Source organism: Elephas maximus, chromosome 3 (assembly GCF_024166365.1).
Source record: "Elephas maximus indicus isolate mEleMax1 chromosome 3, mEleMax1 primary haplotype, whole genome shotgun sequence".
NCBI lineage: Eukaryota > Metazoa > Chordata > Mammalia > Proboscidea > Elephantidae > Elephas > Elephas maximus.
The window spans coordinates 50,803,212-50,830,794 of NC_064821.1; the positions used below are offsets into that span (position 1 = coordinate 50,803,212).

Below are 27,583 nucleotides of genomic sequence, written 5' to 3' on the forward strand. Positions count from 1 at the left end.
CTGTCTAATTGGGAAACCCTGGTGGCGTAGTGGTTAAGTGCTATGGCTGCTAACCAAAAGGTCAGCAGTTTGAATCCTCCAGGTGCTCCTTGGGAGCTCTATGGGCAGCTTTACTCTGCCCTATGGGGCCACTATGAGTCAGAATCGACTCAGGGGCGACAGGCTTGGTATCTAATTTACTTATTTATTATGCTTATTGTTTGCCTCCCTTACCCAAATGTCAGCTCCATGGGGTCTGGGTATTTATCTATTTTTTTCATTGCCTAGTGCCTGGAGAAGTGCCTGGCATATACAGGGCTCTCAATAAACATTTGTTAAATGAGTAAAAAATGAAGAGTGGTATCTCTGGGTAGAGGAATCATGGGTAGTTTTTATTATCTTCTTTGGATTTTTGTTAGTTTCCATAATTAACTTGTATTGCTTTTGTGGTGATATTTTTTTAAGCCATTTTTCAAAACTCACCGTTTCATTTTCAAATACTTGACTGTTAATTGAGTATTTGCTGGGAGATGAATATACTATTTCAGAAAGCGGCTCTGGAAGCCTTTCTGTGGAGCTTCTACCTCTATCTTTAGCAAGAGATCAAGGCCGAGCCCCTGACAGAAACAGGCTCTCGCTGGGGAAATAAAGCGTCTCAGTCTGGATGTGCAAATTGACCTGGATCGTTTTCGTTTTGCATTCACGTTTGCACTTTGTAAATATTTGCCTGGCATCCCGCTGCTCACACCTGCTTGCTGTCCCCTCAAGTTTATGGAAGGCAGCAGGCACTGTCATTTCTCCATCCCCACCTGGCGCTGCTAGCGCTACCACGTGAAATGAAAACTCACCCGCGAAAGCCACAGGTGTCTCTGACAGGGCCTAAAACTAATGGCCTGTGGCTGGCCGCTGTGACTAATTCTCTGATTATTGACTTTATGATTTTACGCTTAAAACTTCTTTATAATAACACACAGAAATGTTTAATGGGCTCTATCCAGAGCCATAAAAATTACTTATTGAACAAGCGTTTTAAAACTATTAATCTATTGTTTTCCATTAATAATGGCTCTCCAAAGAACAGGCGACAGCTTAATGTATCCACGGCATTTCTCCTCGAAAAGTGGCCTTTTAATATACAAACGCTGCTCCTGAGGCATCACAGGCTGGCTGACCATTCAGTAGCTGACCCTCCCAGGCCAGATTTCCGCTGCGTCACACTTAGAAAGTGCTTCAAGAATTTCCAAAGTGAACAGGGGCCCTGGGAGGTGTCCCTAGACTCTGGGACAGACCAGAAAGCCCCTCTCCTCAGTTTCTCTCTCCCTGTGGAAAAGAGGAAAGGAATTCTGAGGGCTTGTTCTGCAGCCCCTGCAATGGAGGATGCAGAAGGAAGTGAGTCATTTAGACTTCTCTCTTTTTTTTTTTTTTTCTACTCTTGTTCCTTCCAGAAAGTTCCAGGTAATCACCTCGTGGTACCCTCATTCCAATTTTTCTGTTGGCAAAATCATGGCTGGAAGGTTTCTGTGACACTATTCCCTTGTTTTTGCTATTTTAGGTGTGTGATCCCCCTACTGGGGCCCTGGTGGCACAGTGGTTCACAGCGACGGTGTGCTACGGCTGCTAACCAAAAGATCGGCAGTTCAAATCCACCAGCTGCTCCTTGGAAACCCTATGGAGCAGTTCTACTTTGTCCTACAGGGTTGCTATGAGTCGCCATCGACTCGATGGCAATGGGTTTGCTTTTTTAATCCCCTCCTATTCCCCCTTCCGTCCCTGGGTGGTACAAATTGTTAGCATGCTCAACTGCTAAGGAAAAGGTTGGAGGTTCAAGTCCACATGGAGGCACCTCAGAAGAAAGGCCTGGGGATATACGTCAGTGAAATACCCACTGAAAACCCTATGGAGCACAGTCCTACTCTGACACACATGGGTCATCATAAATCGGAATTGACTCAGCCGCAATTGGCTTTTTACTGGTTTATTTTTCCACCAAGCATGAAATGGCTTTTGGTTTCAAGTGCGTAAGAATTCCCCTTTTTCCTCACATCCATTTCTTTTCTCAGGTGATTTAGATTTCAGAGCACATCAGCAGCAGATGGGTATATCTACTAAGCTTCCAGGCCGTTCACTGATTTAACAAATACTTGAGTGTCTCCTAAGTTCCAGGCAGTGTGCTCCGTTCTGGAAATTCAGTAGAAACAAGAAACGCGTGTGGGCCTTGCCCTCACAGAGCTGCCGGGGCGTGCAGATGACGAGCATGTAAGCAAACAATTGTAGAAGATCCTTTGAAGTAGTGATGAGTGGCTGAGAAGAAAACAGGCTGAGATTGTGGCTGGGGGTGGGAGGAGATTCTTGAGATAGGGAATCAGGAAGGCCTCTCGGAGGAGGTGGCATTGGAGCAGGGTTTTGAGCAACAGGAAGGAGCCAGCCCTGAGCAATGGGGAAGAGCATTCCAGACAGAGGAAAGCCAATGCAAAAGGAGTGAGGGATGTACATGAGGGGCAGGGGGACGTCTCTCCCTAGGCAAAGACCCTACCTGGTCAACAACTGTCCCTTACCTGGCAAGTGCAGTGTTCTGCTCAGCCACTGCCTTAAACCCTTCACTTGGCTCTTCGGGATCCACAGGGCCATGTAGTCTGAGAAGCACTCGACCTTGTCTGCAGACAAGAAGATACTCCTGAGAAGAGAGGAAGGACTTCTCTCCCAGGCCTGCTTCAATGGAATGGTTAAAAAAGAGCATGTAGGAGTTACATGGTCATCACTGAGAGTGACCCTTTACTCCACGAAGAAGTCACAGTTCACAGAACATCTGAGGAGAAAGAACCTTAGGGTGGGGCTTCTCAAATGTCAATGTGCCTACAAATCACCTGGGGGTCTTGTTAAAACACAGGCCCCGATTCAGTAGGTCAGAGGTGGGGCCTGAGATTCAGCCTTTCTAAAAGCTCCCAGGCGATGCCAATGCTGCCGGTTCAGAGACCACAGTTTGAGCGGTGAGGTCCTAGAGATCACAAAATCTAACCGCTGTGTTTTACAGGAGGAGATACGGAGCCATGTGACTTAATAGTAAGAGAACCCCACCTCTGTTCCATGTTTCTGTGAATTGATGACGATGATGGTGATGGTGACGGAGGTGATGATGGTGGTGAAGATGGTGGTGATGGTAGTAATGGTGGTGATGATGGTGGAGGTGATGGTGATGATGATAATGATGGTGATGATGGTGGTGATGGTGATAGTGAAGGTGGTGATGTTGATGGTGATGATGATGGTAATGATGGAACTTACTTCATAGGGTGGAATAAAACTGGAATGAGTAAATGTGTGTAAAAGTCTGTACAGGGTGCCTGTCACAGAGCATGTGCCTAAAGATGACAGCTCTTATCATGATAAGCTCTTATCGTGATGATAAATGTGGTCACCCAGAGTTGAAAGGACTTGTCCATGGTCACAGAGCAGCAGGACCTGGGGCCTAAACTTGCTCATCACATAGTCAAAGAAATTTAAGTATCAGAGAAATTGAATAAACATTAGGATACACATGACCTGAAACGATACTGAAGCCAACATAATAATGATGGTGATATGTACCCAATGTAATGGTGATGATTGCAAGAGGTACATCTAACCCCTGACAGGCCCCAGGGTCATCACTGGGAACCAGCCTCCTGTTGTCTAGGAGAGGAAATGGAGAAAATGCAGACTCTGGGTTGAATCTGCAGTATACAAACACATGATACTCATGTGTCCTTTAAAGAACAGGATTAGGCCCTGGATAGAAACTCATTTACATGTCACTTGGCTCATATAAGTGGAGTAGGGGCAAACCAGCCCATTCTTGGAATTTTGACGCTCAGCTGAGGACTCCAGGGAATGAGCACGGCCTGTGTACAGGCCAGAGGTGAGAGGCAGTATGGAATGTCCCAGTGACTACCCGCACCTGCCTCTGCTGACCACAGCCCAACCCATTCTCTACACAGCAGCCAAGAGGGATCTTAAAACGTAGCTGAGATTACATAAGTCCCTTCTCAGAGCCCTTCAATGCCCCCTCCCCCGCTGCCCTTGGAGTAAACTCCAAACATTTCCACAGTCCATGCAGCTCTGTCCTCTTCTATCACCACACTCCAGCCAAGCTGGTCTTCTCTGCACTAGGAACCTCTGCACATGCTGGTCTCACTGCCTGAAATACTGTTCCCCACTCTTCATGTAGCTGACTCCTCTTCATGCTGTAGGTCTCCACTTCAATGTCACCTCCTCCAGGAGGCCCTCCCTGACCACCCCACCATTCTCTACCCTGGTCTGGTGTTTGTTTCCTTCATGGCCCACATCACTGTTGGAAATTGTTATGTGGTTGGAGCACTGGTGGTGCAGTGGTTAAAAGATTGGCTGCTAACCAAAAGGTTGGCAGTTTGAATCTACCAACTGCTCCCTGGAAACCCTAGGATGCAGTTCTACTCTGTCCTATGTGATTGCTATGAGTCAGCATTGACTCGACACCAATGAGTTTTTTGGGTTGTTCTATATGTTTCTCTCACTTGAGTAAAGATATGCTCAGAAGCACAGGGGCTTCGTCTATCTTGTTCACCATTCTATCCCCAAAGCCCTTCGATGGACCAGTGTCTGACACACAATGGCGCCTCTGTAAATATTTGTCCAATAAACAGCTATGCCTGGAGAGGGGGAAATGATAGCAATGACGATGGTGGTGGTGGCGGTGATGACAGTGGTGGTGATAATAAGATGGTGGTAACGATGGTGGGGGTGATGGTGATGGTGATGGTGATGATGACCTGCTGATTTATCTGTTTCTTCTCTCCCCCAGCACATAAATTATAAGCTCCATGAAAAGGTATAAACTATGTCTAACTCCTCAGAAACTCTATGGGGGCAGTTCTACTCCATCCCATAGGGTAGCTATGAGTCGGAATCAACTCGAGGGCACTGGATGTCTAACTTGTTTAGCACAGTACCTCAATGCCTTACCCAGTGCCTGGCATCTACGGACAGATGATAAATACGTTTATGATCAATAAAATGATGAATAGGTGATAAACATGAAAATTCTTGTTTTCAGGTATGCTAGAGTTTTCTGTAATCACATGGAACAATAATATCAAGTGAGATAATCTGGCTATGTTAAGTGGAATCTTGCTGGATGTGATATGTTTTCCCAAAGAGAGCCCTACCTGGGCCTCTCTAACAGGGTACAGTTGATTGATTGCTAGGGAGCTTAAATCAAGCGTATTGTAGACATGACTCATCTGACAACTGGAGAAATGGAACGATGGAAAAAAATTTAACTGTTGAGTTAATTCCTCTTTCAACAGAGATATTTCAGCTGCCAGGAAGAACACCAGGTGCGTGGAGCCCTGGGGTCAGACTGTCAGAGTTCAGATCCTGGATATGACCTGGGGTAAGTCGTTTAACCTCTCCAAGACTCCATTTCCTCTTGTACAAAATGGACACAATAATAGCGCCTCCCTCACTGGGTCTCATGAGGCATTGGCGATTCAGTGGTAGAATTCTCACCACCCATAGAGAGACTTGGGTTTGATCCCTGGCCAATGTGCCTCATGTACAGCCACTCTCTGTCAGTGGAGCCTTGTGTGTTACTATGATGCTGAACAGGTTTCAGCAGAGCTTCCAGACTAGGAGGAAAGCCTTGGTGATCTACTTCTGAAAATCAGCCAATGAAAGCTCTACGGATCACGATGGTCTGATCCACAACCAATCATGGGAAAGGCTCAGGACTGAGCAACGCTTCGTTCCATTTTACGTGGGGTTGCCATGAGTCAGAGGCCAACTCAATGGCATCTAATGACAACCACAAGAACATTTGGTATCAAGAAGATGAAATGAAATGATTCATGTAAAACCCTTAGCACAGGGCCAGGCCTGGAATAACCCTTCAATAAATATGTGCTGTTCCTACAGTGTCTTCTACTTGGTATAGCAGCTATGTGTGGAAACTCTGAAGCTCCAATGCTGGGTTGGAATCCTAGCTCTACCACTTGTTGCTGTGGGATCTTAGACAAGCCATTCACTTCTCTGGCCTAGTTCTCATCATCTACAAGTCATGCTGTTATAGGATGCGTTAATAGACACAGTGCCCTGAAGACAGGCCTGGGACACGACAAGAGCTCCCTGTGCTGGTTTTCATTATTGAAACAAGCTCTGACCTCTGAGTCAGGACAACCTAATTCTGCCACCAGCCAGCACGTGTAACCTCCAGCACTTGGCATTCCGGGAATCCTGTTTCCTCACTGGAAAATGACAGCCTAAATCCACACTTCTGCAATGGCTTTCTCACTTCCGAAGTTACCGAGATGTCACACACAGGTTGGTGATCAGTCAGCTCAATGGGGGAAACGCCCGGAGCCTGAGGTAAACTATAAAAACATGATTTATTTACCTGTCGAAATTTCAAGTGCTGGGCTGGGCGTGTCCCTGTTTGACTTGAAGGGCAGGGTCCATGTGAACTCCGCAGATAGAGCACAGGCAAGACAGAGGGCCCTGCAGGACAGGAGGGAAGGGTGTGGCAGGATATGCTGTGCTGCCTGCTCGGCCTTCACACGTTCCATCAACTAATTACACGGTGAAACCCACAAGGGCGGAAATCAACGGGACTGCCTTGTTTTTCTGGGTCTTGCAAGATTTCTGCCTTTGACAGGATGCAGTCATACCACTTTTCTATGGCTATCTATCAGTGGAAAATATTTGAGTTTTCCTTCTCTGACAGGTTTCCACCTTACACAAGTTCTGGCTTTTGCAGGGTTCATGGTATTTATTTTGAATGCCTACTGCGTGCAGAGCCCAAGATGGAAAGACCAACCATAACCAAGTGAAGACAGACATGAACAAAGTAGTGTCAGAGAGTGATCAAGTCCTGAAGAGAATAAAAACAGAGAGCCCGATTGGGGACTGCTTCAGATGGGGAGGTCAGGGTTAAATGACAAACGACATTAAGTATTTGTCAAGACCCATAGGAGTGGACAACTCAAAGGGTAAACCCTAAACCCTCACCCATTGCTGGTGGGAATGCAAAATGATACAGATGTTGTGGAAAACAGTTTGCTGGTGTCTCAAAAAGTTAAACATAGAGCTACCGTATGACCCAGCAATCCCAGTCCTGGGCATATACCTAGAAGAATTGAAAGCAGGAATGCGAACAGTAACTTGTAACACCAATATTCATTGCAGCACTTTTCACAATAGCCAAAAGGTGAAAACAACCTAAGTGTCCCACAACAGATGAATGGGTAAACAAGATGTGGCACATACATACAAAGGAGTATTGAATAATACTCCATATAATAATAAATAATCCACCATAAAGAGAAATAAAGTCCTGATAAGTGCTACAGCATGGATGAATCTTGAAAACATTACACTGTGTGAAATAGGTCAGCCACAAAAGGACAAACATTGTATACTCCCACTTATACAAAACAGACAAATGTATAGAGACCAAAGTTTATTAGTAGTTACCAAGGGTGGGAGGGAAAAAGGAAGAAGGAGTCTTAGCTTAGGGGACACTGAGCTTCTGTCAATGGTGGTGGAGTCATTTGGAAATGGATAGTAGTGATGGTTGTACAGCATGAAGAAGATAACCAACGCCATCGTCAAAAATGTTGACTTGGCAAATGTTTTGTTGTATATTCTTTTACCACCATAAAAAAAAAAAAAGAGTGAGCCCTAATGTAAACAATGGACTGTAGTTAATAATAATGCGTGAATATTGGGTCAATTATAACAGATGTACCACAGGAATGAAGGGGTTAATAATAGGGGAAACTGTGTGGAGGGGGATAGAGAGTATATGGGAGCTCTCTGTACTTCCTGTGCGATTTTTCGTTAACTCTAAAACTTTTCTAAAAAATAAACTCTATTTTTAAAAAAAGATCATGACTCTCAGATAAAAAATAAACCCGTTGTTAAAGATTTTAGCTCATTATTCGTGAGGGAATCGAGCAGATATTATAACCAGTTCGAAGGAGAAATCAAAGAACAGACACATTTATAGATCAGGAATGTTGAAATTCATTGGGAAATAGACACAAAACTGACTTCTTCCACAGTGGAGGAGTGAAGTCCATTGAACCCCTCTTGACACAATTTATTTGCATGTCCAGAGACAAGAGACAAGAATTGTTTGCACTGCCATCATTTCTCTACAGCTCACAGCATGTCAGATAGCTCAAAGGCAAGAAAGACTAGACTCAGATGGCCAGAAAGATATGCTCTAAACAACGCATCATTTCCGTTGGAGATATCCAGTAACCTATTTTGCTTATTCCAATTTCCTTTTAGGTAAGATATTGCTGAGCAGCTCTGGTGGTGCAGTGGTTAAGAGCTCGACTCCTAACTGAAAAGTCATTGGTTTGAACCCATCAGCCACACCCCAGGAGAAAGATGTGGCAGTCTGCTTCCGTAAAGATTACAGCCTTGGAAACCCTATGGGGCAGTTCTACTCTGGCCGATAGGGTCACTGTGAGTAAAAATCGATGGCTCACAACAAGACATTGCTGAGAGGTGACTTTTGCCCTGAGATGGTGTGCCAAGGAGTCCCATGCAAAGATCTGGGGAGGGACATTCCCAGCAGAGGGAACAGCAGGTGCAAACGTCCTAAAGTAGAGAATGAGTTTAGCGTGTTTAAGGAATGAAAAGAAGGCTGGTGTGGCTGGAGCACAGTGACAAGGTGCAAGTGATGGGCATGAGGTGAGAGGGGCAGACGGGGACCAGAACAAGCCAGGAGTCAAGGTGCAGACTGGGATTTTATCCCAAGAAAGATGGGTAACATTGGAGGACCCTGAGCAGGAAAGGGCCAGGACCTCATTTATGTTTTAAAAGAATCCCTCTGTCTTCTGAGACTGTAACTATTTAAAAATGACTCTAGGCAGGAACTCAGAAAACAATCCTGGAGCTAGCAGCTGGAAAGAAGGACAGACAGTAATAGGGAGAGATGGCAGGATATGGAGCAGGGAGATAGCACCAGCTTCCTAGAGGGAGTGCCGAGTGGTTTAACCACCTTGGGAAACTGTCTGGCAGAATCTACTAAAACTGAACATACCCCCACCCTTTGTTGTTGTTGTTGTTGGGTGCCATTGAGTTGATTTCGACTCATAGTGACCCCGTGTGACAAGTAGAATTGCCCACAGGGTTTTTCTTTTAAAAAAAAAAAATTTGTGTGTGTTTTAAGTGAAAGTTTACAGAGCAAATTAGTTTCTCATTCAAAAATTTATATACAAATTGTTTTGTGACATTGGTTACAATCCCTGCAATGTGTCAGCACTCTCCCTCTTTCCACCCCTGGGTTCCCCGTGTCCATTCATCCAGTTTCTGTCCCCTTCTGCCTTCTTATCTTTGCTTTTAGGCAGGTGTTGCCATTTGTTCTCATATACTTGATTGAACTAAGAAGCACACTTCTCATGTGTGTTATTGTTTGTTTTATCCCATTGCTGTGGAGTCAATTTTGACCCATAGTGACCCTACAGGACAGAGTAGAACTGCCCCCTAGGGTTTCCAAGCAGTGGCTGATGGATTCGAACTGCCGACCTTTTGGTTGGCAGCTGAGCTCTTAGCTACTGCAACACTTTGCTAAAAGTGAACTTCAGGAGCGGCTTCAGTTCTGAGTTAGAGGGGTGTCTAGGATGGTATAGTCTCAGGGGTCCTCCAGGCTCTGTCAGACCAATAAGTCTAGTCTTCTTTGTGAATTTAAATTTTGTTCTGCAATTTTCCCCCACTCTGCTGGGACCCTCTATTATGATCCCTGTCAGAGCAGTCAGTGGTGGTAGCCGGTCACCAACTAGTTCTTCTGGGCTCAGGCTGGGGGAGGCTTGGGTTCATGTAGTCCGTTAGTCCTTTGGACTAATATTTTCCTTGTGTCTTTTGTTTTCTTCATTCTCCTTTGCTCCAGATGGTATGGGACCAATAGATACATCTTAGATGGTTGCTCACAAGTTTTTAAGACCGCAGACGCTACCCACCAAGGTAGAACATAGAACGTTTTCTTTACAAACTATGTTATGCCAATTCACCTAGATATCCCCAAGACCACGATGCCTAGGCTTCAGCCCCAGTAACTCAGTCCCTTAAAGTGTTTGAATGTTTCTAGGAAGCTTCTAAGACTGTGCCCCCTTTGTACTCCATTATATGTAAGTGAATATACATGCTGTACATAAAAATATGTATGTAAAAATACCCACAGCCTAACCTATATATGTACATGGGTATACTTCTATATGCCCTCCTTCCCCTATTCAGCATACGTATCTGCCTGTAAGTTATTATTTATTTTTACTGTTGTTGTAGGGTTGTTGCCTCTTTTTTTTTTTTTCTCTCTCTCTCCCTTCTGTTCCTCTAAGTGTCTTCCTTTGCCTTGGTCAAGTTGTGCTGACTTCCTCTATATTGTATATTGTCTTTCCCTTCATCAAAGTGAACACTTACCTACTATCTAGCTAGTGATTTCCACTCCCCATCCCTTCTCTCCCTCTTAACCATCAAAAATTGTTTCTTTCTTTGTGTAAACCTTTTCTCAAGTTTTTCTAATAGTGGTGTCACACAATATTTGTCCTTTTGTGATTGACTCATTTCATTCAGCATAATGCCCTCCAGATTCATCCATATTGTGAGACGTTTCACGGATTCATCATTGTTTTTCATCATTGACTAGTATTCCATTTTGTGTATGTACCATGATTTTTTTATCCACTCATCTGTTGATGGGCACTTAGGTTGTTTCCATCTTTTTGCTATTGTGAACAATGCTGTAATGAACATGGGTATACATATGTCTATTCGTGTGATGGCTCTTATTTCTCTAGGATATATTCCTAGGAGCCCATAGGGTTTTCTAGGCTGTAATCTTTACGGGAGCAGACCACTGGGTGGGTTCAAACCACCAACCTTTCAGTTAGCAGCCAAGCACTCAACCATTGCACCACCAAGGCTGCTCTACCCTATGATCCAGTAATTCTAGTCCAGCAGAAATACAAGCATATGTACGCCAAAAGTCACGTACAAGGTTGTTTATAGCAACAGTATCAGCTATTTCCCCAAACTGGAAACTACCCAAATGCCCAACAACTGCAGAATAGAAACATTGTGGTCTATTCACCCAATGGAAGACTATACTACAATAAAACTACTGATTCATGCAACAAGGCACATGAATCTCAAAAACATTTCGCTGAGTGAAAGCAGCCAGGCGTAAAAGAAGAAATACTCTTTGATTACATTTATAGGAAGTTCAAGAATAGACAAAACCAGCCCTGAGATTTGGAAATCCTTTGAGGAGGAAGGCAAAGGACAATAAATGATTGGAAAGAGGCCCAAGAAGGCCTTCTGAAGTGCTGATGATGCTGCCTCTTATCCTGAGTGGGAGTTACAGGAGCACATTTGCTTTGGAGCAGTGCGTTGAGCTGTATACATGAGGTGAAGAGAAAAATTATGAAAGATGTTAAAAGGGACCCCAAAAATAACTAGGTTTCTTCAATGGAAAACTAGGTGATTATCTGATTCTATGGGTCTCTACCTTTCTTTGAGCTATTTTACAACTCTGTCCATGACTTTGACTTGCTTACTTTTCGTGTATCATCAGGAAAGACCGATTGCTGAAAAAGGACATCATATTTGGTCAAGTGGAGGGCCAGAGAAGCTAAAGGAAACCCTCAACTGCCTACCTTCATTCACCGAATTCAAAAGCAAGTGTGGCAGCCCTCCCATAGGAGGCAGCCTGGTTCCAGACCCTCCCTACTGGGGCGGGGGGTGGGGGAGTGGGGGTGGTCACCAAACCTGCTTTCAGCTCCTCTGGTTCCCAGCAGGGAGGGAACACTATTATCATTTGATTAATTTACAAAACAAAGACTTGTGTTGGGGAATTGGGCTTGAAGTAAGGTTCTCTGAGGGTGAGTAAATCTGAAACTAGAGCAGAGGAATCAACCAGGGGAAGGAGAAGCAGCTGTCTCTGACATTTGGCACCATTCCCTCTGGGGAATTCCTGCCTGGGCAGTCACAGTCGGTAAAGCTGAGCCAAAGCTCCCTAAACCAACCAAACCTGTTGTTGTCGGGTCAAACTGCCCCACAGGGTTTCCAAGCCTGTAATCTTTAAGGAAGCAGAATGCCACATCTTTCTGCCTCGGAGGGGCTGGTGGGTTAGAACCACTGACCTTTCTGTTTGCAGCCAGGTGCTTAACCACTGCACCACCAGGGATGCTTACCTTTTGGTTAGCAGCCAAAAATTGACAAACAATCAGGAGAAAGATACCGGTTCGGGTGCTGCCCTCTCACTTCTGTAGCCCAGATGTGGCAGGCCCCTGAACTTGCCCTCCCAGCCTTGGGCAGACCCAGTGGCATCGTGAGAAGCAGGTGGGTCCCGGGGACTGTGGGGACTGTGCTGGGGGACAATGCCCAGGCCTCCTCCTCCCTTCCTCCCTCACTCAGCTTCTCCTTTGCCTCCACTCTGTCTTCAGACTTACAGACCTCACTCTGGAAACAAAAGCTGTGCAGCGAACCAGCCAACAGCCAACTATTGTTGCCATTGACATTCGAGCTACCTTTGGAGGCCTTACTTCCCACTCCCAGGAGCTTTTCAAAGAATCTCTTTAAAGTGGATATCAGCTTACCCTTCTCCTTGCAATTCAATAGTTTGTGACCAGGAGCTCTGTCATTTGAAAGCTCCTTGAAATTAAACATCACCTGGTCAACTTGAGCCCTAATTTGTTTAAACAACTTTCTCCAAGAAAAACAAAAGTGCTCCTTTCTCTCCCTAGACCCTGGAAATCCTTCACAATCTGGGATGACTTGAACTCTGGGATGAGGGATGATGTGGAAACTGAGGAGGGTGGGAATAAACACTCGGTGTCGGGGGGCACTCCCTCAGGCCAACCTCCACCTCCCCAAGCACCCACAGACCTGGCCAAGCATCATGCATTTGGTCCCTCTTCCCTCTTAGGCTGAGGGCTTCAGGATTCTAATGAAGAGTATCTGGCTTCTGCACCAAAGGGTGTGCAGCTCCTCAGCACTGTGCGCCCCTCTCCCAATGCCCTGAAGACCAGGACTATTGTGATCACTCTTTCCAGTTGGCCTGGCTAAGAGACACTTACCAGACCACCGCTGGGGGTCTCCCCATCCTCGGCTCTGTAGCTTGCTCCTGCCTTGATAAGAACTGATCCAGAAGCAGTTTTAACAGCATAAATAAAAGTCAGTTCCCACCTTCCCTTCAGTGTAGGCTCAAGGGTCACCCAGGTGCCAGAAAGCACAGATAGGTGTCAACATCTCTCAGTACCTGCTCCCCTTGGTGAGGTTAATGACTTTAGCCCCGGGAGCTGGCGATCAGGAGGGTGATCAGAGGAAGACAGGCGTTTAAAATAGTGATCAGAGGGTGACAGTAGATCAGAATAATGATCAGAGGATGATAACCCATTGCCATCGAGTTGATTCCAGCTCATAGTGACCCTATAGGACAGAGTAGAACTGCCCCATAGGGTTGCCGTGGAGCACCTGATGGATTCGAACTGCTATGGTTAGCAGCCATAGGTCTTAACCAGTATGCCACCAGGGTTTCCCAGAGGATGATAGGAGATCAGAATGATGACCAGAGGATGACGATAGATTGACCTGCTCAGTCACCCTACCTTTGCTAGTAAAAGGTCAGGCTGGATTCTAAGGCCTCGACCTCAGCTTGTAGGAGAAGGTTGTCTCTGGGCCAAATGAAGGAAAAAAGCTGAGAAGCCCACTTTAACTTGAGGAGCAATCCTGCTGTCTTAGCTGGGGTTCCCAGAAACCCACTCTGGCCCCTCTCCAGACAGAGTCCGGAGGGGCCTGAGAGCAGCCACAGCAGTGTGCTGCGGCTTGGTGAGTCTGAGAGAACGGATGGAGAATTTCTGAATGAAGCGTCGAAGGCAAGAGAAATCATGAACCGAACGGGGAAGGGAAATGCACAACTTGCGGTTTTTAAAGGACTGCTCTGGCTGTTGTATTAGAATGGCCTGAAAGGGGTGTATTGAGTTTCCTGCGGCTGCCATAACAAAGTACCGCAGGCTGGGTGGCTTAAAACAACAGAACTTTACAGACAGTATGAGACACACAGCTTTAGAGGCCAGAAGTCTAAAATCAAGGTGTTGTCAAGGCCATGCTCCCTCTGAAGTCTCCCAGGAAGAGTCCTTCCTTGCCTCTTCTAGCTTCTGGTGGTTGCTAACAGTTGTTTAGCGTTCCTTGGTTTACAGCTGCATCCCTCCAATCTCTGCCTTCACCATCACGTAGCCTCCTCCCTATGTGTGTCTCCATGACCAAATTTCCCTCTTCTTGTCACTGGATTATGGTGGGCTCTAATTGGAGCCCTGGTAGCTAAGTGGTTAAGCGCTCAGCTGCTAACCGAAAGGTCAGTGGTTCAAAACCACCAGCTACTCCATAGGAGAAGGATGTGACAATCTGCTTCTGTAAAGATTACAGGCTCGGAAACCCTACGAGGCAGTTGTACTCTGTCTTATAGGATTGCTTTGAGTCCGAATCGATCTGACAACAATGAGTTAATGCAGTATGGCCTTGTCTTAACTTGATTACATCTACAAGGACCTATTTCCAAATATTCATGTTCACAGGTGATGGAGGTTAGGGCTTGAACATGTTTTTTGGGGGGAACGATGCAATTCACAACAGGGAGTGTGGGAAGAAGCAGGGAGACCAGCTGAGAACTTGTTACCACCATCCATTCAAGAGATATAGTTGTCTCCCTTCACACATACCCTGCTCCTTCCTGGCCTCCATACTTGCCTTCTCATAGAGATTGTACCCCAGTCTCCCACCGACCTTGTTCCTATACTCCCTGAGACGCTCAGCTAAGTTATCTTTCTGCAAGCTTTCTGGACTGACACTGCGTTCCTGTATCTTGTCTTTGTTGTTGTTGTTGCCGTCGAGTCAGCCCCGACCATGGTGAGCCAATGCACAATGGGAAGAAACACTGCCCATTCATGTGCCACCCCCACGATTGGTTGTAGATCCAACTGTTGTGATCCATAGGGTATTCACTGTCTGATTCTCAGGAGTAGATTGCCAGACCTTTCCTCTTAGTCTGTGTTGGACTGAAAGCTCTGCTGAAATCTGTCTGACATCATAGCAACACAAAAGTCCCCACTGCCAGGAGGGTGGTAGCTGCACATGAGGTGCATTGGCTGGGACTCGAACCCAGGTCTCCTGCATGGAAGATGAGAATTCTACCACTGAGCCACCACTGCCTCGTATCTTGTCTTTAGATACTTTTTAAAGAAGTACTTGATGCTCAAATGCCACAAAGCAAGGCTGCAAATAAGAGGAGAAAGGGAGTCAGACCGGAAGTCAAAAGACTCATCCTGGCCCCAGCTCTACTGTTAACCAATTAACCAGCCAGGGAAATCATCTCACTTCCCTGTGCTTTTGTTTCCACATCCCCAAAATGAGGACTTAGGACAAGATAGCACCTAACACCCTTCCAAGTGAAAAATTTATCTTGGTTCTACAAGGCAAGGTCATGGAAGCTTCATAGACACATCCAAAATCCCTCAGGGACCGAATTACTGGGCTGAGGGCCGGGGACCATAGTCTTGGGGGACATCTAGCTCAACTGACATAACATAGCTTATTAAAAAAAAAAAAAAAAGCTCTACATCCTACTTTGGTGAGTAACATCTGGGGTCCTTTAAAAGCTTGTGAGTAGCCATCTAAGATACTCCACTGGTCCCACCCCTTTGGAGCAAGGGAGAATGAAGAAAACCAAAGATACAAGTGAAAGATTAGTCCAAAGGACTAATGGACCACAACTACCACAACCTCCACCAGACTTAAGTCCAGCACAACTAGATGGTGCCTGGCTACCATTACCAACTGCTCTGACTGGGATCACAACAGAGGGTCCTGGCCAGAGCTGGAGAAAAATGTAGAATAATATTGTAACTCACAAAAAAAGACCAGATTTACTGGTCTGACAGAGACTGGAGAAACCCCAAGAGTATGGCCCCCAGACACCCTTTTAACTTAGTAGGTCTTCACTCCTGAGATTCACTCCTCAGCCAAAGATTAGACAGGTCTGTAAAACAAAACAAGACTAAATGGGCACACCAGCCCAGGGGCAAGGACAAGAAGGCAGGAGAGGACAGGAAAGCTGGTAATGGGGAACCCAAGGTCTAGAAGGAGAAAGTGTTGACATGTCATGGGGTTGGCAGCCAATGTCACAAAACAATAAGTGTATTAACTGTTTGATGAGAAACTAGTTTGCTCTGTAAAACTTCATCTAAAGTATAATAAAAAAGAAAATAATTATTAAAAATATATGTCTTGATTCCAGCTGTTCTATTTTATCTATATGCGTGCCTATTTTTCCCCCTAGAGAGTTTTCCCCACGCTGAAAGCCAGACCAAAAAAAAAAAAAAAAACCTGTTGCCATTGAGTCGACTATGACTCATAGGGACCTTATGGGATAGAGTAGAACTGCCCCCATAGGGTTTCCGAAGCTGTAGTCTTTATGGAAGCAGACTGCCACATCTTTCTCCCATGGAGCAGCTGGTGGTTTAGAACCACCGGCATTTCATTTAGCAGCTGAGCACTTAACCACTGTGCCACAAGGGCTCCCACTGAAGGCCGAGGAACTTCAAAATCCCAGCAGAATACTGGGAAACAGCAGCTCTCAAAAAATGCTTGAAGAATGAATAAAGGAACTGCAGGGTAAACGGAGTCTCTAGGAGCAGCACGGAATATGCTTAGTTCTATGAAATTTAGTGGACATTCATTCAGTCAACAAATGTTCATTGAGCACCTACTATGTGCCAAATCAGTCCTGCTCTAGGTGAACAGGGGGTGAACAAGGTGAACAAGAACGGTCTCTGCCCTTATGGCGGTAACATTCTAGCATGAGGTTTGGGTCAGGTGGAAGAAAGAGACCATAAACATATAATCAAATAAATTATGCAATATTGCTAGTCAGTTGGCCCCAACTACTTATTAAACATCTACTGCATGCCAGGAGCTGCCCTAGTCCAACAAGGCCATTCTCCTCTGTTCCAGCCGCAGCTCAAAGCTGGCCACCATCTTGTTTTGCCCACTCAACGCAAGCAAGACTGTGGCAGGATTTAAAGGTCAGGAATATACCTCTCCACTTCATTTTTAGAATCCAATTAATTCTGTCAATCATTTTTGACTTAAAAAAAAAAAACTGAGCTAGAATAAAATTATCCCAGCTACATAAAAATTTTGGGGTCTTGGGACAACATCTGTTTCTTTGATCACATCTCTTCTCTCTCACCCAACTTTTCTTCTTTTTGTAGTAAATATATATGTAACAAAATATTTGCCATTTCAACATTTTTTACATGTAGAATTCAGTGACACACCCGACATTTTATTATGAAAATTTTCAGATGTGCTGAAAAGTTAGACATGACCAAGGAATACTCGTATACCCACCACCTAGATTCTGCACAGATCATTGCTACATTTGTTTTAGGTTTTCTCTTTTTAACTCATCCCTCTGTTGATCCATTTATCCACGTTTCTCTGGATTTATCATGAACCACCTGAGAAGACACGAAGTTGGAATTCAGGACCCAGGTGGCGTGTGGAGGCTGGTCGTCACCAGGGTCTACACAGGCACAGATGGGAGGCCCTCGTCACACCAAACAGAAGCAAACAAGAGTGGAACACACAGCTGATAAAACCTTCACAGGGACTCTCAGAGGAGTGCCAGAAGGGTGCCTGAGTGCCCCCTTCTTCAAAAGGCCTCATACCGGAATGCTAAAGCCAGTGCAAACACGCTTGGTACACCACTCACTCAAGAGACCCCGCAAGGACCACCCCTGAGCTCTCGTTTCAACCCTACAAACAGACGAGGAAGCAGGAATTGAAAGGCAGGTTTCCAGTGACAGGATTCTCACCTTCCACACGGGAGACGCAGCCTCCATTCTAAGTCTATGCCCCTCATGTGCAGCCACAACCCACCCGTCAGTGGAGGCTGCATGTTGCTGTGATGCCGAACAGGCTTCAGCAGAGCTTTCAGACTAAGGTGGGCTAGGAAGAAAGGCCTGGCAACCAGCTTCTGAGAATCAATCAATGAAAACCCTAAGGAATCACAACAGTCCAATCCTCAACTGACCATGGAGGTGGTGCAGGACCGGGCAGCATTTTGTTCTGTTGTGCATGGGGTCGCCAAGAGTCAGGGGCCAACTCGATGGCAGCTAACAACAACAAAACCTATACCTCTTATACACACACACACAAACACACACACCCACATACCCCTACGGACATGCTTGCACATATACTCTTGAACATATACACCCCTACACACCCTTACACACACACACACTTAAATACATACACCTCTATACGTACCCTTACACCTATGTCTCGACATACACCCTTACACACACATACACACACACACACACACACTCACAGCTAAACACAGTGGAGGCTCTGGTCTTGAGCATTCTTATAGAAAGTAGCTGCACTGGGACCTTTTTGTTGAGCTCAGATTTCATTTCTGCATTTGAGAAAATCACGTTTTCAAAGCTGCTTTTACTCGGTAGGTTCAAAGCCCTGGGAATCGGTCTAATCACAGCTCCCACGTGGTTTTCACGGTGGTTTTATTAACACCCTCCCACTCTCGCAAATGAGAAATTGCGAAATCCTTTTTAAACTAAGGCCCTTGTATCCACTAAGCCATTTTTCTAAAGCAGCAACCACTGATCACTCACTAGTTTCCTTTTATACTTAGAGATCAAAGATTAACAAAAATATTAACTCCAATTGCCAAGCTTCCAAGGTGTTTTAAATCCATCCATCTCTGTGAGATTTGGCACTATTACTACCACTTTGGAATCCTGGTGGCGTAGTGGTTAAGAGGTCAAGAGTTTGAACCCACCAGCTGCTCCTTGGATACCCTGTGGGGCATTTCTACTCTGTCCTGTAGGGTTGCTGTGAGTAGGAATCAACTCGATGGCAATGGGTACTATCGCTTTGTAGACGAGGGAGTCAAAATTTAACAGACTTGCTGAAGGTCTACCTGATCAGTCAATTGCAAAATGCACAAGGCAGCTAGACACTTCTTTGCCTGGGAAGCAGAAAATGAATGATCAGTGAATTGTGATATAGAAATACCATTTTCTTCCTTGCTCTGTGAGAAAGAGTGATTTAATCCATTCTAGTGAGGAAGCTCCATCTCCCGGAGCAGAATGGAAATCATTGACCATCCTTGGCCTTGAAGGATGGGAACCAGTTTTCCTGCTCCTCAGAACTACCATTTATCAAGTGCTTTAAGGAGCTCTGGTAGCAGAGTGGTTAAACAGCTTGGTTGCTAACTGAAAATTCAGCGGTTCGACCATACCCCTTGCTCTGTGGCAGAAAGATGTGGCAATCTGCTTCCGTAAAGATTAATAGCCTCAGAAACCCTATGAGGCAGTTCTACCCTGTCCACTGTGAGTCGGAGTCGACTTGACAACAGCTAGTTTTCTCTGAGTCAGGCACGGTTCTAAATACTTGACATGGAGCATCTAATTTAGGGGCTCTTACCTGGGTCCAGAGTCCCTCGGTCGTGCAAACAGCTAACACACTCAGCTGCTAACTGAAAGTCTGGAGGTTTGGGTTTACTCATGGGCACCTCATAAGAAACGCCTGGTGATATACTCTTGAAAAATTAGCCACCGAAAACCCTATGGACTATAGTGCTGCCCTAACACACATGGCGTTGCCGCAAGTGGAAACTGACTCAGTGGCAACTGGTTTGTCGCCTGAGGTTTGTCCATCTCCTAGGGTTCATGTATAGAATTCAGGGCGTTCTTAAACCTTGATGGGGGGAAAAAAGGCATCTTTATTTTCAGTAACTTCTAACTGAAATTTAGCATGTGCTTCCATAGTGAATGTAGACCACAAGCCCCAGTATTACTGCCACTCTATGACTCTGTCCCCAGTAGGAATCACAGGTGTTCTCATATCACGTGATGGCTGCTACAGAGACCCCAAAAATCTTCTATGTTCATCCCTATTGTTATGGATCGAATTGTGTCCCCCAAAATAAATGTGGAAGTCCTAACCCCTGTACCTATAAATACAGCCCTGTTTGGAAACAGGGGTTTTCTTTTGTTACGTTGATGAGATCTTACCAGAGAGAGGTGGGTCCTCAACCTAATCACTTCTGAGTGGTGTCACATAAAAGGAGCAGAATAAGCACAGGGACACTCACACAGGGGACGACAGGCACCACGGAATATCAAGGAATGCCAATGAATTCCTGGGGCTACTGACAAGGAAGGACCTTCCCTAAAACCCTGATTTGGACTTCCGGCCTTCAAAACTGAGGCAATAAGTTCCTATTCTTTACTGCCACCCACTTGTAGCATTTGTGTTACAGCAGCTCCGGGAAATTAAAAAGACTGCTTTTAAACAAAGGCAGTGAATTAACTTGCTGTCATTTAATTCCTAATAAAGAAGTGAATATATTACTACATCACAAATTTACTGAATATTTTGATAACTGAGTTCTGGTATAATTGGTTTCCTTTGTCTCCCTGTGTATTTTATTTTATGCAATTGAAAACATCATTCTGAGAAGGGGGTCTATATTCGTTTCCTAAGACTGTGGTAACAACGTGCCACAAACTGGGAGGCTTAAAACAACAGAAATTTATTCTCTCACAGTTCTGGAGGTGAGAAGTCTGAAATTAAGGTGTCAGCAGGGCTGTGTTCCCTCTGAGACTTCGATGGGAGAATCCGTCTTGCCTCTTCCAGTTTCTGATAGCCCCAGGCTTTCCTTGGCTTGTAGCACCATCACGCACTGGCGGTGGTAGTAGAACTCTTACGTCCCGTGTGGGACACCAGGGTTTGTTTCCTTGCTAAGGCACCTCATGCATAGCTGCCACATGTCCGAGTGGAGGTTATGATGCTTGACAGGCTTCAGCAGATCTTCCAGGCTAAGGCAGACTAGGAAGAAAGGCCTGGTGAGCTACTTCTGAAAATCAGCCCATGAAAGGCCTGTGGATCACAATGGTCCAAACCACAATCGACCATGGAGATAGTGCACTGCTGGACACTGTGTTGTTCCACTGTGTATGAAAGTACCATGATTCAGGGGCTGACTCAATGGCAGTGAACAACAATTACACCTGGAATGACCCTCTTGCCAAATGAGGCCACATTCTGAGGTTCCAGAAAGGACATCAATTTTGTGGGAACAATATCCAACCCAGCACGAGTGCCATAGGCTTCACCAGACCACCAGAGGGGCCTGTGTGTAACGTGAGATCCACATTAGGAAACAGTCTCTGAGAAGTTAAGACATTTGGCTGGGGTCATCCAGTGGGGATTCAAGCCCAGCTCAGTCAGAATCTAGAGCCCACCTGCACAGGGTGACTTCCCTAGTCTTAATGGGCATTTAGGATTTTTCCCGATGGATCCAACAGGAACCTTGTGAGGGGAACAAAGATGTCTCAACTCTAGCACCCACACCCAGGAGACAGAGTCAGTGTCTGTAGGAGGAGGGACCGGGACAGCAGCCTCCTCGCACACCCATCCCTCATGCAGCACCCTGTGTCTGGACCTTTGCTCTGCTTCTTTCAGGCACCCCAATGTGGACCTCAGGACAACTGTGAGGCCCAAGGGGACTCCTGGACACTATAAAGGGGTGGCAGGAGCTCCTCAGTGCCCCTCCACTGTAGCACGCCTAAGCCTCCAGATACAGGACAGGGGGGAGTGTGCACCTCGTTACACCCCCGTGATGGATTGAATTGTGTCCCCCCAAAATATGTGTTGTAAATCCTAAACCCTACGCCTGTGTTATAATCCCATTTGGGAAGGGGTTGTCTTTGTTATATTACTAAGGCAGGATTAGCATAAGGTGAATCTTGAGTCAATCTCTTTTGAAGTATAAAAGACATTAATTAAACAAATGAGCAGAGTAGAGAGGGGGTAGAGAGATGCCAAGCTAGATGAAGACTTCCAAGGAGCAGAAGCTCAAAAGAGACAAGGCCCTTCCTCCAGAGCCGACAGAGACAGAAAGCCTTCCCTAAGAGCCAGCACCCTGAATTCAGACTTCTAGCCTCCTAAAGACTCAAAGGCTACAGCCTTCAGTATGGATTACACCTTAACATAAAGAAAACAAAAATTCTCACAACTGGACCAATAAGCAACATCGTGATAAATGTCAAGGATTTCATTTTACTTGGATCCACAATCAACACCCACAGAAGCAGCAGCCAAGAAATCCAATGACATATTGCACTGGGTAAATCTGCTGCAAAAAAAAAAAAAAAAAAAACCTCTTTAAAGTGTTAAAAAGCAAAGATGTCACTTTGGGAACTAAGGTGCACCTGACCCAAGCCATGGTATCTTCAATTACCTCACATGTACGTGAAAGCTAGACAATGAAAAAGGCAGGCCAAAGAAGAATTATGAATTACAGTGTCGGCGAAAAATATTGAATATACCGTGGACTGCCAGAAGAATGACCAAGTCTGCCTTGGAAGAAGTACAGCCAGAATGCTCCTTAGAAGCAAAGATAGTGAGATCTCATTTGGCTTACTTTGGACAAGTTATCAGGGACCTGTCCCTGGAGAAGAACATCATGCTTGGTAAAATTGAGGGCCAGGGAAAAAGAGGAAGATCCTCAACGAGATAGATTGACACGTGGCTGCAACAACGGGCTCACACTTGGCAACGACTGTGAGGATGGTGCAGGACTGGGCGGTGTTTCATTCTGTTGTACATGGGTTGCTATGAGTCAGAAGTGACCTGAGGGCACTCAACAATAACAAGCCTCCTAAACTGTGAAGAAATAAATTTCTGTTTGCTAAAGCCATCCACTTGTGGTATTTCTGTTATAGCAGCACTAGGTAATTAAGACAACCCCCAAGTCTGGGAGCATGCAACTAGATCACCTCGTTCTCACCAAACAGCTGCAAGAGAGCAATGATCTCTGAACCCTATATGAAGTCACACTGACCAATGATCCCATTCCTTACTCCTGATATAAGCTGAGCCCTATAAAAAAAAAAAAAAACCTGGTAGTGCCATCATAAAAGTGTTGGCTGCTAATTAAAAGCTTACAATTGAAACCCACCCAGCTGCTCTGTGGGAGAAAGACCTGGCAATCTGCTTCTGTAAAGATTACAACCAAGAAAACCCTATTAGGCAGTTCTACTCTGTCTCATGGGGTCACTATCAGTCTAAAATTGGCTCAACAGCATCTGTCAGCAAAAAAAACAACAGTATTTGCTCTAGGCTGGCAAAATACCCTACCACCCATCTAAATATCCCTCTGGAAAAGCTAAGTATTGAGATCAATCACCCTGGTGTCATGGGAGAGCCTGTGGAAAATTCTAAAACTCCCTATATGACCATGTGATATTCTTTTTCCCTTTTCTGTGAGCACTGATGGGTTGATAACAGTAGCTAATATTGATTGCCACCACCCATCTGTCAGTCTGTTGTACTGTGGTGACTTGTGTGTTGTTATGATGCTGGAAGCTATGCCATCAGTATTTCAAATACCAGCAGGGTCACCTATGGTGGACAGGTTTCAGCAGAGTTTTCAGACTAAGATAGACTAGGAAGAAAGACTAGAAAATCAGCCAATGAAAACCCTATGGATCACAACAGTGGATCGCAACAGAATACTGTTAAATATGGTGCTGGGAGATGAGCCCTCTTGGTTGGAAGGCATTTAAAATATGCAGTGGCACCAACAATGGACTCAAGCATACCAACAATCGTGAAGACAGCACAAGACTAGGCTACGTTTCATTCTGCTATACATAAAGTCGCTGTGATTCAGAGCCAACTCGATGGCAGCTAACAACAACAATATTGATTGAGATCCTTCTATATGCCAAGCACTTTAATTCTTCCAGCAATCCTAAGAAAACCAAAAAAATCAAACCCATTGCTGTTGAGTCCGACTCATAGCGATCCTATAGGACAGAGTAGAACTGCCCCATAGAGTTTCCAAGAAGCACCTCGTGGATTCAAACTGCCGACTTTTTTGGTTAGCAAACATAGCTCCTAACCACTACGCCACCAGGGTTTCCAATCCTAAGAGGCAGATAGTATTATTATTCCCATTTTCCAGAAAGGGAAATAGAGGCCCAGAGCAGTCAGTAATTTACCGAAGGTCATGTGGCTGGTGAGTAGCTTGAACTTTGACCCCAGGTGGTCTAAATTAAGCAGATCACACCAAGATCTGTGTGTCCCCTTGCTAGAAGATAAGCCTCCAGTTATAACAAGGAAGGAAGGCAGCTAAATGTCTTGAGGATTTCTTTGTTAAAGGTTTTTTTTTTTTTACCTCAATTAGAAAATATCCTAGTTTGATTTCAAGAAGCAAATTAAGATGACAGTTGAGAGCCCAGACTCTAGAAATAACTCAAACTCAATGGATATCAGAGAAAAGCAAATTAAAGCAACATTGGGGGAGAGCATTTTAGGCTCATGAGAATGGCAAACATGAGGAAGGTGGAAATGAGAGAGGTGGAGGACGGGCAACGCTGTTCAGGGAGGCAGGGGAGCCAGGTACCACAGCCCACGGGGGTGGGTTCAAACCCCACCATGGCCTTTCCCAGCTGCTTTCCTCACCTGGCAAGTAGAGACAATATCATCTACTTGATAGAATTGTTGTGAGGCCTCAAATAGCTGCTTATACTGTTAGACTTTTTTACAGAGGCAATAGTTAAAATGAGGAAGTACAGCCAGAATCCTCCTTAGATACAAGAATGGCAAGACTTTGTTTTGGTTACTTTGGACACGTTGTCAGGAGAGACCAGTCCCTGGAGAAGGACATGATGCTTGGCAAAGTAGAAGGTTAGTGAGAAAGAGGAGGACCCTCAATGAGATGGATTGACACAGTGACTGTAACAATGGGCTCAAATATAGCAACAGTTGTGAGGATGGCACAAGACTGGGCGACGTTATGTTCCATTAGACGTAAGACAGCTATGAGTAGGGGCCAACTCGATGGCAACTAATAATAAAGAATTAAATGGCTTCCCTGGGCCAAGAGCCACACAAGAAGTAGCCATAAGGCCCCTTACAAGAAAGAACAGCTTTACGTCAACAGTTAGGCAGGGTTTCCTGCTCAGCGTGAGTTAGTAACACTCATCCAGTCGACATAAGCCAGCTTAGCATTCAACGACCAAGCCAAAATCAAACTAAACCCAGTGCCATCGAGTCGACTCCGACTCGTAGTGACCCTATACTTTCCCAAAACAAAAGGAAACTTAAATGGGATGAACCAATCAAACAAAGCTTTAAAAGGGCTTTGTCGCTGAATAAAATCAAGCACCCTCACCATTTTCAACTTGGGGTGTTCCCTGTTCATGAACTTTTTTTTTTTTTTTGCTCAGTAAACCCTGTAAACTCTAATTAGCTCATCAGTCAACCTTTTTCTTTTGACAGCACAAAGTGCTGGGAATGACATCTGTGCCCAGTAAGGGCTCCGTGAATATAGCACCAGCAATTGTAAGCTCCAAGGGGGCACAGACTTTTCTCTGCTTGCTTCCTTGCTGTATCCCCAGTGCCTAGAATGCTTGAGCACTTAGCAAGCGCTCAGTTAGTACTTGTTGAATGACTTAATGAATAAGTGAATGAATGAATGGTATCAACATTACATGATGGAACATCAAATAGTGCAGACCTTTGAGTGAGCAATTGGACAGAAGGTAGGAAAATTAAGTGTGAGTCCACCCTGTGAGACACCTGTCACACTCATTGAATGCACCCCAATTTCTCCCCCTCGTTCACAATGGATAACCTAGAGAACAAACCAGGGAACCACCATCTATCTGTAAGACGTGGTGGTTGTTGTTACCTTGTTTCATCGAGTGGATTCTGACTCATAGTGACCCTATAGGATAGAGAAGAACTGCCCCATAAGGTTTCCTAGGCTGTAATCTTTACTGGAGCAGATAACCAGGTCTTTTCTCCTGCAGAGCCACTGCTGGGTTTGAACCACCAACCACCGGCCTTTCCGTTAGCAGCTGAATGAGTAGCTGTCGCACCACCAGGGTTCCTTAAGGTGTGCTAGCATCATACTATAGAATTTTCTGCAGCATTAGAAAACAATCATCCAGAGCAGAGACTGGCAAATGTTTTCTTGCAGACTGTACAAAAGCTGGCTTCTGCCTGGATTTGTGGGCCCTGCTCTAGATGTATAACATGGATACATCCCAAAGTCACAGTGAACAAAGCCAGTGATCTTGGGTAGAAAGAGCGTTTAAAGATAGATAGGTATACATTCCAGTTTCCCAGGGACACACAGGTTTACCCCAAGTTTCTCAGCATATTAGTTAATACTTCTCTTTTACTCTCGAAAGTCCCAGATTGGACAATGGATTATAATTCATATAATTAATTACATGAAACCATCATAGTATTTATATAAATTTTTTAAAAAACACCTTTTTTAGTACACCCCCTACATCAATTTTTTTTTCTGTAAAGGACAAGGTAGTAAATATCTTAGGCTTTGTGCCATGCGGTCTCTTGCAACTACTCAGCTCTACCATTTGTAGTGTGAAAGCAGCCATAGATGTTATATAAATGAATGAGCATGAATATATATCAATAAAACTTTATCCCCTTTATTTATGGACACTGAAATGTGAGTTCAATATGATTTTCACATGTCACAAAATATTATCCTGCTTTGGGCTTTTTTTTTTCATTTATTTAAAAATGTAAAAACCATTCTTGGCTTGCAGGTTATACAAAAACTGGCCATGGGCTAGATATGGCCCAGAGTTGTAGTTTCCCAGTCCCTGGTCTAGAATAACTCTCATTACCATAGAAGGTGCTGAACAGATGTCTGGTTTTGTTGAATCCACTCACAGAACAAACTTGCATGTTTTATAAGGACATATAACAGGAACAACTCGACGGCACTGGGTTTGGGTTATAACAGGAACAGATAACAAACACCAAGTGAGGGTCTAGGAGGGGGAGGGGAAAGGAAGTAGGGATTGGGAGTAAATGGGAAAGAGTCCCTAGGTGGTGCAAAAGGTTAACAAACTCTGCCGCTATCCAGAAGGTTGGAGGTTTGAGTCCACCCAGAAGAACCTCAGAAGAAAAGCCACTGAAAACCTATGGAGCGTAGTTCTACTCTGACACACATGGGGTCACTGTGAGTTAGAGAAAACCCAATGGCAACTGGCTTAGTCGGTGTCTTAGGCTTCTCTAGAGAAGCAAAACCAGTAAAGTGTATAAATACATATATAAAGAGAGATTTATATCAAGGAAATGGCTCACATGTTTATAGAGGCTGTAATGTCCCAAGTCCATGGGGAAGGAAGGAGGGTTCTCCCGACTGACGTAGCCACAGGTGTTGGCAAACCCAAGACTGACAGGCCAGAGACCAAGGCTGTTGCTCACAGGCTGTGAAGATCGACGAATCCCAAGATCAGCAGGCAAGACTGCAGGTAAGCTGCTAGCTCAAGTCCCAAGAACCGGAGGTCAGACAAACAGGAGCCAGCTGCAGGATCCAGAACAAGCAAAAGCCCTCGAGCCCTGCCTGAACGTCCATCTACACTCGATGCAGGCCACACATTCAAGGAAACTCCCCTTCAACTGATTGGCTACTCACAGCAGATCTCATCATGGGAGTGAT

The 27,583-nt window shown here is 45.0% G+C and overlaps 1 protein-coding gene across 1 annotated transcript in view; it reads right to left on the reverse strand.

The window, feature by feature from the left end:
- The window catches only part of C3H1orf127 (chromosome 3 C1orf127 homolog), a 64,363-nt gene that overhangs the window by 18,622 nt on the left and 18,158 nt on the right, over positions 1–27,583 (reverse strand). Inside the window, exons 3-4 of the mRNA XM_049875505.1 lie at positions 6,386–6,557; positions 2,535–2,633 (exon numbers count right to left, since the gene is read on the reverse strand). Of these exons, the coding sequence (XP_049731462.1) occupies positions 2,535–2,633; positions 6,386–6,557 (271 nt within the window). The remainder of the gene's footprint in view (positions 1–2,534; positions 2,634–6,385; positions 6,558–27,583) is intronic.